General features: G+C 42.7%; 1 protein-coding gene across 5 annotated transcripts; it reads left to right on the top strand.

Annotated features, from left to right (window-relative positions):
• Window positions 1–1,680: 1,680 nt before the first annotated feature.
• LOC119341446 lies at window positions 1,681–5,212 on the top strand. Of its 5 annotated transcripts, XM_037613320.1 has the most exons (7): window positions 2,203–2,392; window positions 2,487–2,546; window positions 2,812–2,952; window positions 3,057–3,135; window positions 3,253–3,472; window positions 4,085–4,161; window positions 4,996–5,212. In XM_037613320.1, exons 3-7 carry the CDS (start codon window positions 2,930–2,932, stop codon window positions 5,044–5,046), a joined length of 450 nt encoding a protein of 149 aa, XP_037469217.1. In that variant the 5' UTR covers window positions 2,203–2,392; window positions 2,487–2,546; window positions 2,812–2,929; the 3' UTR covers window positions 5,047–5,212. The 5 variants fall into 5 exon arrangements, 4 of the variants coding, with proteins under 4 accessions (XP_037469216.1, XP_037469217.1, XP_037469215.1 ...); XM_037613319.1 differs by lacking the exons at window positions 2,203–2,392; window positions 2,487–2,546 and adding an exon at window positions 1,681–2,195; XM_037613318.1 differs by having other exon boundaries at window positions 2,203–2,546; window positions 2,781–2,952.
• The last annotated feature ends 5,858 nt before the right edge of the window (window positions 5,213–11,070 follow it).

Genomic DNA, 11,070 nt, shown 5'->3' with positions numbered 1-11,070 from the left:
AAATGAGCTCAACATGTACCCGCACGTGAGTACTAGGGAAAGAGGCAAAGAGTACCTGCATCGGTGCCTGCACCTCTTCCCTTTGTGCTCGCATTCCTTTTTTCAGGTGATTCGCGCACGTACTCCACCTACGTTCGTGACCGTTGGTGAGTCTGTCCTACTATACTTACCTCCATTTTCTTGCATGACACGTGGACCTAGATGTTGGATGTCCCACGTGTCGGCAAAACTTAGAAGAATGCTTTCCGATGACCGAGAAGGAGCAAGAAACCTTGCGGTGGAGCGTCTGGACTATTTAATATTTTTAGTTGGCGATATAAAATCTACCCAATCTTCTCCACAGTAGACCGAAAGAGTCTGAAACACGACAGCCCAGTGTAGTTACATCATACATGGCCAACCCACGCTATCACCAGTATCTCTTGGCCTCCGTGCGACACCTAGCTCTAGTAATCCACCAGCCCGTATAGCTTCTCATTCCTCGTCTCTCTTAAAGTGCGGCGGGCAGGCGTGTTTGCCGTCTATTGAGGTCGGTCAACTCATCACATGTTAGCGACATGCCAAGAGCATTCTAAAATTTTTACTGTACTCTATTGTTATGCCAAGAAGAGGAAGTGCTTTGACCAACAGACCAAACGAGATAGGCGTGCCGTGACGTGAGTGGGTCCAGTTTCTCGTTTCGAACTTGTTTGGTGTAGTAGTAACACTTGGTTTTGACTATTGATAAGATTTTATATAGGGCCTAATGTATTCTTCGAGGTTGCCTTTGACTATTGATAAGATTTTATATAATTTGAAAATTATATCATTCGAAGATCCTTTCACGTTCCGTTTAAAAAAAGAATCTTTCACGTATGAATTTGATGGTATGCTTTGAGCAAGTTGCATGTCCTATATTGCTCCTATTTGGATACTCTAACTTAGCTAGAGGTTAGACTAACTCATGACTAACCCTGAACTAACTCTAGCCAGAGAGGTGTTTGGATGACAGGGTTAAATTGATAATAAATGCACTTGATGGAGAGGGAAAAGTGATATTTCAGTGGGCCCCATGATAACTAGCTCCAATTAGCACCACTTGGCTGGCGGGATAGAGAGAGAAAAGTGATTTTTCAGTGGGCCCAATGAGAACTATCTCCAATTAGCACCTCTTGGGTGGGATAGTTTTTTTTGGTGGGTTTGGTGCAACTTGCTCCAATTTAACCCTCATGTTTGGATCTTTAGGGCTATTTGAGCTCCAACTAGCTCACAATAACTCTAACCCATGGATCCAAACAGGGCCAAAGTTAGTCCCAGAAAACGCATTAACATTACTGGAATCAGGGATTTTGCCGTCTGCCAGTTCTTTGCCATCTGCTTGCGGATGACAAAGAAGGTCTTTGCCATCAGCTACCAAACAACAAACGACAAAGAACTGGCAAACGACAAAGAAGGTCTTTGTCATCTGTTATTTCTTTGCTGTTTGCTGGCAGATGGCAAAGAATCTATCCATCAGTCAGCGGACGGCAAAGAGGTGCCACCGAATGCCAGTATACTACAACAGTCCAACCCTACTCTTTGCCGTCTGCTCGCGGACGGCAAAGATTCTTTGCCATCTGCTGGCAGACGGCAAAGAGGGGCTATCTTTTTTTTACGGGTAAAAAAAACCATTGCCCCACCTCCTCTATCCCTATCCCCTCTCTCTCCGCCCCTCTCTCTCTCTCTGCCCCACCCCTCTCTCTCTCCTGCTCGTCTCTCCCTCTCCCTCCCGTGAGAAGCTACGCCGGTCGATCCTGGCAAGCTCTGGCGGGATTCGACGACGCCCGCCCCATAGCTGAGAGCCTCCAGACCCCTCTTCCCTCGACCCCGCGCTGTTGTGCCACCTCGCCTCCGCCCGCCAGTGCGTGCTGCCACCTCATCGGACCCCAGGAGCCCCGCCGCCTCGCGCTGCCTCCTGCGCCGCGTCACGAGCCTCCACCTCCCCACAAGCTCGTTGCCCCGCCATGGAAGCCTCGTCGCCGGTCGCCCCGACCTCGAGATCTGTCGTTGCCATGGGAGCCGAGCACCGAGCTCCTCTGCGCCCCGCCCGCCATGGGAGATCTGAGGCCGGCCGGGAGGCGGGGATGCCGATGGGCCCCGGGGATCTGCGCGGTGGCGCTGCTCTGGCTCGCCGCGGCTGCAGCCGGAGATCCCGATCCTGACGAGCTCGAGCGCGCGTGAGTCCCGCTCCTCCACCCTGTTTTTTCCGTGCCTGCTCGCTTGCTTTGTCTGTGGCTCGGTGTTGTCGCTTGCGTTGCCTGTGCTCCGCGGTTCCTTCAATGCTAATTCTGTTTGCTGTCTCGTTGTTCTTCAGTCCCCACCTTGTTTCAGGTCATGTGCTTCTCGTGTCTCCATTCATTAGATACAAAGTTAGGTGAGATGTCCAGGAATAATATATGGTTGGTATACCGTGTCTTGTATTTGGACGAGCTCATGCTAATATGTGGTTGGTACACTACTTGGGCAAGGTCATTTTGATACTGATACTTGTGGGCAGCAGAGGGTTCAAAGCCTGATCATCTACTGAGGTGCTTAATTACGCCCCATGCTTCTTCGTTCCTTGTTCAAATATGATTGGAGTACCTTTATCTTCCGTCTTATGGATCCACTGATAATATCCCGGAAGTAAATATTGTTGCTTGCTTCATCTCTACTACTTTCTGTAACCGCTTAGTGTTAAGCTCTTGACTGTGCATGTGTGGGTAGTTCTGAACATTTGCTACTAACTGACGCCAAGCACATCCAATTGTGGTTCACTGCAGATTGCCAATGCCAATTTACCAATGATTTCAGGTCTGCGAAAGTTGGATTTTGGATAGGCTTTCAAGAGCATGACCGAAGCAGAGACACACACATGTTTGTACGCTTGAATTCTGATGCCACCACCTGATACTATAGATCCGTAGAGGCCATGAATGGCCTAGTGTGTTTCAGGTAAAAAAATAATATTTTGACCAGAACCTTGTACTTTCCTCTTGCATAGCATAAACCACCCTCATGATCAACCTGATTACTTATGCGGCAACCTTTTTACGTAGGCAACACGACAACAATTTTTCTTCCTCAAAGCATATATTTTCTCCAGACGATCAACAAAGTGATTGGTCCATTTGGAAGGTACACAAGTTTCTGATGTTTCTGTATATTATGAGACAAAGGGAGTAGTTGTCAGATCTTCTTTTTGTTCAGTACTTGTTGAGGCTGTCATAATTTTCTTGGAAACTTGTAGGGCAGGGTCGGATGGGCGCGCGCGGCGGAGGTCGGGTGTGGTGCGTCGCTGTCGCCGTCGATGACGCGGTTCGGTATCGCCGCATGCTTCAACGCCACGTCATCGGCCGTCTCGGAGGCTGCCGCCGACAACGCCACATCAGGCGTCGTCCACGCGGTGCCGCAGACCGAGCCTATTGTGTCCGCCGAGTGGCTGCACGCCAACCTCAGGGACCCCAATGTGAAGGTATAGCACTTGCCGTTCTGCTGCGCCCGCCCTCTGAAATCTTAATGTTAGTTGCACAATTGGTATAGTCGAGATTTAAGACAGGGTACTCATATGGCTAGGGTTCTGCTGCTGTGGCAATTTGGTCAGCGCTGCTACAAGTGATAAATCTGTTTGCTTAACTAGTGATGCTAGCTAGTAAGTGAATTGGGATTTTAGCTGAAAGAGGATTTTGGTGGGCTTTGTTTTAGCACCAGCAGTAATCTCAAGTTTCTTAAAAACAAATGAAGTGCCTGTATTACAGTATGTGACGAAGGTCAACGCTCCTCGGATAAACCTATTTCCGAAAAGTAAATCTTGCTACTAAAATAATGCTACATTTTGGAGGCCTTTTCTTTCTGGACATTATTGGCATAGTCTCAGGCTCTCATCACTATGAATAATAGAACACATACTACTAGGAGGAATCACATTTAACTATGCTATTCATAGGGTAGTTTTCTTGCTGTTAAACATGTCCACCGGCATACATTGTATCTTATTGTGCTCTTACTTTTTTGTCTAGGTACTTGATGCCTCTTGGTCAGAAGATGATGGCGAGTTCCTCATTCCAATTGAGTTTATATTGTGTAGGTTTCTTCGTCATGATCTGGATTGCCGCAGTCATGTTCAAGTCCAATGATATCTTGCACAAGCAGACCGCTCTCAAGGTTGGTTCTTCATAATAACTTGTCTATCAACGTGCTTCTTCTGCTTCTAGAGGTTAATTAATTGTTCTGCCAAGCAGACTGCTCTCAAGGGTTTGTTCTTATCTTGTGTATCAACGTTCTTGTTCTGCTTCTAGCACTGGGTCTGTCCCTCCTATTGAGGAAGCCGGCTGGCAGGCTGCTGCCGTCCCTAAATCCCTAACGTTGGGGCCCGTGTTAACTCCATTTGATTGTCAAATTGCTTAGATAACTCAATTTGATTGTCCTCATAGTGTTCTCACATGCTTAGAAGAGTTGGAAACACTATAAATGTTTTGGTATGGATATGTGCTCTAGAATAGTGATTCTGGCATGCTATATTTTTCATTGCGGTGAATGGTATTCTCTTTTCCCACACAGCATGATTTCCCCTTTTGGGGCCTCTCTGCTTCAAATTATTCCATATGATTGTAATATGCAGGCTTGAAAAACTCTTATGGTTTTCTATGATGCACTCAAACATCCTATCGATCATATTGTATCAAGAGAGGGCATGACATTGCAACCCAGTGATTTTCCTATTTATGAGTTTTTAGATCCTGTGAACCAATTAGGCCCTTGGTCATTTCATGAACTCAATCAGTAACTCATTTGTAGAAAAAACTTGACGATGTGTGTACCTGTGTGTTCTGTTCTATTTTGAAGTGGATAACATTGCCCCGCGTTTCACTTGGAAATAACTTATGTTTGTTGAATAATAGGAATTTATGCACCATTTCTATCTGTTTATAACTCTTAAACTAGCACTGCTCTCCTTAAAATTTCTAATCAGGCTGACTGCTGTTTTGTGGTCCACAGATACAATGGTCCGGCAAGCTGCTATATGGTGGTCAAGTGTGTGCTACCTAGGAAAATAGCTATTTAGTTTTAGGTCATTTCTTGTAATTTCAGATATGGAGTGCTTGTCTTTAGTTTTTGTTTTTAAGTTTGTGAAACATGCTACCTATGGATGAAACTGTGTAATATTGATGAAACTATGTATATGTATGGATGAAACTTGCTACTATTGGTAACATGTGTTGGATATCCTATATTAGTTATATATATATATATATATATATATATATATATATATATATATATATATATATCTGTGTGTGTGTGTGTGTGATTTTCTGTGAAAATGAATGGATATAAGAAGAAACATAATTAATGCCTATATGGTCTCTTTGCCATCTGCCAGTAGATGGCAAAGAGCCTACAGTCTTTGTCGTCTGCTAGCAGATGGCAAAGAGGCCTCTTTGCCATCTGCTGGCAGACGGCAAAGAGCCATGACCTTTGTCGTCCGCCAGCAGACGGCAAAGTGCCCTTTGCCGTCGCTCATTCAGCCGGACGTTTTGCCGTCTGCTGGCTGACGGCAAAGGCCTTTGCCATCTGGGATCTATGCCTTTGCCGTCCGCCATGGAGCAATCCTAACTTGATGAAAAAAAGGGATGCAGCGACGTGGGGAGCTGGGCCATTAGAACAAGGCCGGTTCTAAAAAGGTTATACCTCCGGTCGGCGGGATGTGGATAGGCAGGTGGTGGGATCTGCCAACTCGACAGCGGGGAGCAATGGTGAAGAGGACCTCCCACGCCGACGCTAGGTCAGAGAAGATGGTGCGTGTCGGCTTCCTCCCTCGCCACCAGCGACTGCTACGTCTTGAGCTTGCGTTGGTTTTCCTTGAAGAGGAAAGGGTGATGCAGCAAAGTAGCATAAGTATTTCCCTCAGTTTTTGAGAACCAAGGTATTAATCCAGTATGAGGCTCCTCAAAAGTCCCACGCACCTACACAAACAAAAAAGAACCTTGCAACCAATGCAATAAAGGGGTTGTCAATCCCTTCACGGCCACTTGCAAAAGTGAGATCTGATAGACATAATATGATAAGATAAATATTTTTGGTATTTTTATGATATAGATTGGAAAGTAAAGATGCAAATAAAAGTAGATGAAAACTTATATGATAAAAATAGATCCGGGGCCATAGGTTTCACTAGTGGCTTCTCTCAAGATAGCATAAGTATTACGGTGGGTGAACAAATTACTGTCGAGCAATTGATAGAAAAGCGCATAGTTATGTGATTATCTAGGCATGATCATGTATATAGGCATCACATCCATGACAAGTAAACCGACTCCTTCCTGCATCTACTACTGTTACTCCACACATCGACCGACCCCTGCCTGCATCTAGAGTATTAAGTTCATAAAGAACAGAGTAACACATTAAGAAAGATGACATGATTTAGAGGGATAAACTCATGCAATATGATATAAACCTCATATTTTTATCCTCGATGGCAACAATACAATACGTGCCTTGATGCCCCTGCTGTCACTGGGAAAGGACACCGTAAGATTGAACCCAAAGCTAAGCACTTCTCCCAATGCAAGAAAGATCAATCTAGTAGGCCAAACCAAACTGATAATTCAAAGAGACTTGCAAAGATAACTTAATCACACATAAAAGAATTCAGAGGAGATTCAAATATTTCTCATAGATAAACTTGATCATAAACCCACAATTCATCGAATCTCGACAAACACACCGCAAAAGAGTTACATCGAATAGATCTCCAAGAAGATCGAGGAGAACTTTGTATTGAGATTCAATGAGAGAGAAGAAGCCATCTAGCTAATAACTATGGACCCGAAGGTATGTGGTAAACTACTCACAACTCATCGGAGAGGCCTTGGAGATGTTGTAGAGGCCTTCCATGGTCGATTCCCCCTCCAGCGGAGCACCAATGAAGGCTCCAAGATGGGATCTCGCGGATACAGAAGGTTGCGGCAGTGGAAATAGTTTTCGTGGTGCTCCTGGATGTTTTCGGGGTACGTGGACATATATAGGAAGAAGAAGTAGATCGGTGGATGCTCGAGGGGCCCACGAGGGAGGGGGGCGTGCCCACCCCTAGGGGGCACACCGGGCACCCTCGTGGCCGCCTCCTTTGTTGCTTGACGTCCACTCCAAGTCCCCTAGATCACGTTTGTTCCAAAAAGATCGTTCCCGAAGGTTTCATTCCGTTTGGACTCTGTTTGATATTCCTTTACTTCGAAACACTGAAATAGGCAAAAAAAACAGCAATTCGGCATGGGCCTCCGGTTAGTAGGTTAGTCCCAAAAATGATATAAAAGTGTAAAGTAAAGCCCATAAATATCCAAAACAGGTAATATAATATAATGGAACAATCAAAAATGACAGATACGTTGGAGACGTATCAAGCATCCCCAAGCTTAATTCCTGCTCGTCCTCGAGTAGGTAAATGATATAAACAGAATTTTTGATGTGGAATGCTACCTAGCATAATTCTGAATGTAATTTTCTTTATTGTGGCATGAATGTTCAGATCCAAATGATTCAAAATAAAAGTTCATATTGACATAAGAAATAGTAATACTTCAAGCATACTAACTAAGCAATCATGTCTTCTCAAAATAACATGGCTAAAGAAAGTTATCCCTACAAAATCATATAGTCTGGTTATTGCTCTATCTTCATCACACAAAGTATTTAATCATGCACAACCCCAATGACAAGCGAAGCAATTATTTCATACTTTAGTAATCTCAAACTTTTTCAACTTTCACGCAATACATGAGAATGAGCCATGGACATAGCACTATATGTGGAATAGAATGGTGGTTGTGGAGAAGACAAAAAGGAGGAAGATAGTCTCACATCAACTAGGCATATCAACGGGCTATGGAGATGCCCATCAATGTGAGTGAGTAGGGATTGCCACGCAACGGATGCACCTAGAGCTATAAATGTATGAAAGCTCAACAAAAGAAACTAAGTGGGTGTGCATCCAACTTTCTTGTTCATGAAGACCTAGGGCATTTTGAGGAAGCCCATCATTGGAATATACAAGCCAAGTTCCATAATGAAAAATTCCCACCAGTATATGAAAGTGACAACATAGGAGACTCTCTATCATGAAGATCATGGTGCTACTTTGAAGCACAAGTGTGGTAAAAAGTATAGTAACATTGTCTCTTCTCTCTTTTCTCTCATTTTTTTTCTCTTTTTTTATTTGGCCTTTCTATTTTTTTTATTTGGCCTTTCTCTTCTTTTTTATGGGCTTCTTTGGCCTCTTTATTTTTTTGTAAAGTCTGAAGTCTCATCCCAACTTGTAGGGGAATCATTGTCTCCATCATCCTTTCCTCACTTGGGACAATGCTCTAATAATGAAGATCATCACACTTTTATTTACTTACAACTCAAGGTTACAACTCTTAGAACCATATATGACTCTATATGAATGCCTCTGGTGGTGTACCGGGATATGCAATGAACCAAGAGTGACATGTATGAAAAATTATGAAGGTGTCTTTGCCACAAATACGATGTCAACTACATGATCATGCAAAAGCAATATGACAATGATGATGCGTGTCATAACAAACAGAACGGTGGAAAGTTGCATGGCAATATATCTCGGAATGGCTATGGAAATGCCATAATAGGTAGGTATGGTGGCTGTTTTGAGGAAGGTATATGGTGGGTGTATGGTACCGGCGAAAGTTGCACGACACAAGAGAGGCTAGCAAGGTGGATGGGTGAGAGTGCGCATAATCCATGGACTCAACATTAGTCATAAAGAACTCATATACTTATTGCAAAAATCTATAAGCCATTGAAAACAAAGTACTACATGCATTCTCATAGGGGGATAGATTGGTATGAAAAGACCATCGCTCGTCCCCAACCGCCAGTCATGAGGAAGACAATCAATAAATAAAATTGTGCTCCAACTTCATCACAAAGCGGTTCACCATACGTGCATGCTACGGGAATCACAAACTTCAACACAAGTATTCTTTAAATTCATAATTACCCAACTAGCATAACTCTAATATCACCACCTCATATCTCAAAACAATTATCAAGCATCAAATTGATCATAGCATCCAATTCACTTTCTATGATAGTTTTTATTATACCCAACTTGGATGCCCCTCATTCTAGGACCAAATTTATAAACATAGCAAATAACATGCTGTACTAAAAGACTCTCAAAATAATATAAGTGAAGCATGAGAGATCAAAAATTTCTACAAAATTAAGCCACCGCCGTGCTCTAAAAGATATAAGTGAAGCACTAGAGCAAAACTATCTAGCTCAAAAGATATAAGTGAAGCACGTAGAGTATTCTAATAAATTCCAATCAAGTGGGTTTATCCCAAAAGGTGTGTACGGCAAGGATGATTGTGGTAAACTAAAAAGCAAATACTCATATAATACATGACGCTCCAAGCAAAACACATATCATGTGGCGAATAAAAATATAGCTCCAAGTAAAGTTACCTATAGATGAAGACGAAAGAGGAGATGCCTTTCGGGGCATCCCCAAGATTAGGATTTTGGTTATCCTCGAATATCTTGGGGTGCCATGGGCATCCCCAATCTTAGTCTCTTGCCACTCCTTATTCCATAGTCCATCAAATCTTTACCCAAAACTTGAAAACTTCACAACACAAAACTCAACAGGAAATCTCATAAGCTCCGTTAGTGCAAGAAAGAAAAACCACCACATAAGGTACTGTAATGAAATCATTCTTTATTTATATTGGTGTTAAACCTACTGTATTACAACTTCTCTATGGTTCATACCCATTGATACTAGCCATAGATGCATCAAAATAAGCAAACAACACACGAAAAACAGAATCTGTCAAAAACAGAACAGTCTGTAGCAATCTGTAACTTTCAAATACTTATGGAACTCTAAAAATTCTACCAAAATAGAAAGTCCTGGGAAATTTGTCTATTGATCTACATAAAAATGAATCAACGCAAAAGCACGTTTCTATGAATTACTAAAATTAGTTTCGTTCGCGCAAAGTTTCTGTTTTTCAGCAGAATCAAATTAACTATCATTGTAGGTTATCCTATAGGTTCTACTTGGCACAAACACTAATTGAAACATGATAACACATCTAAACAGAAGCTAGATGAAATATTTATTACTAAGCAGAAACAAAAAGCAAAAAACCTAAAATAAAATTGGGTTGCCTCCCAACTAGCGCCATCGTTTAACGCCCCTAGCTAGGCATAAAAGCGAGGATAGATCTAAGTAGTGCCATCTTTGGCACTCAATTCATAAATAGCTCGCATGATAGATTCATAAGGTAATTTAAATTTCTTTCTTGGAAAGTGCTCCATGCCTTTCCTTAATGGAAATTGGAATCTAATATTCCCTTCCTTCATCTCAATAATTGCACCAACCGTTCTAAGGAAAGGTCTACCAAGAATAATAGGACATGAAAGATTGCAATCTATGTCAAGAACGATAAAATCTACAGGCACATAATTCCTATTTGCAACAATAAGAACATCATTGATCCTTCCCATAGGTTTCTTAATGGTGGACCTCGAACGTCGTCTATGGATGTTGTGAACATCCGACATAGACGTTTTGATAACTACGTGATAGTTCAGTTAAACGATTTAGAGTTGAGGCACCAAAGACGATTTTGAAACGTCGCAGAACATATGAGATGTTTCGGGGGCTGAAATTGGGATTTCAGGCTCGTGCCCACGTCAAGAGGTATAAGACCTCCAACGATTTTCTTAGCCTGCAAACTAAGGGAGAAAAGCTCAATCATTGAGCTTGTGCTCAGGTTGTCTGAGTACAACAATCACTTGAATCGAGTGGGAGTTAATCTTCCAGATGAGACAGTGATGTTTCTCCAAAGTCATTGCCACCAAGCTGCTAGAGCTTCATGATGAACTATAACATATCAGGGATAGATATGATGATCCTTGAGATATTCGCGATGTTTGACACGGCGAAAGTAGAAGTCAAGAAGGAGCATCAATTGTTGATGGTTGGAGAAACCACTAGTTTCAAGAAGGGCAAGGGAAAGAAGGGATACTTCATGAAACAGC

The sequence above is a fragment of the Triticum dicoccoides genome, chromosome 7B, assembly GCF_002162155.2.
Source record: "Triticum dicoccoides isolate Atlit2015 ecotype Zavitan chromosome 7B, WEW_v2.0, whole genome shotgun sequence".
In the NCBI taxonomy this organism is placed as follows: Eukaryota; Viridiplantae; Streptophyta; class Magnoliopsida; order Poales; family Poaceae; genus Triticum; species Triticum dicoccoides.
The sequence above is the reverse complement of the archived record's forward strand: the minus strand, read 5'-3'. Positions and strand labels throughout refer to the sequence as shown.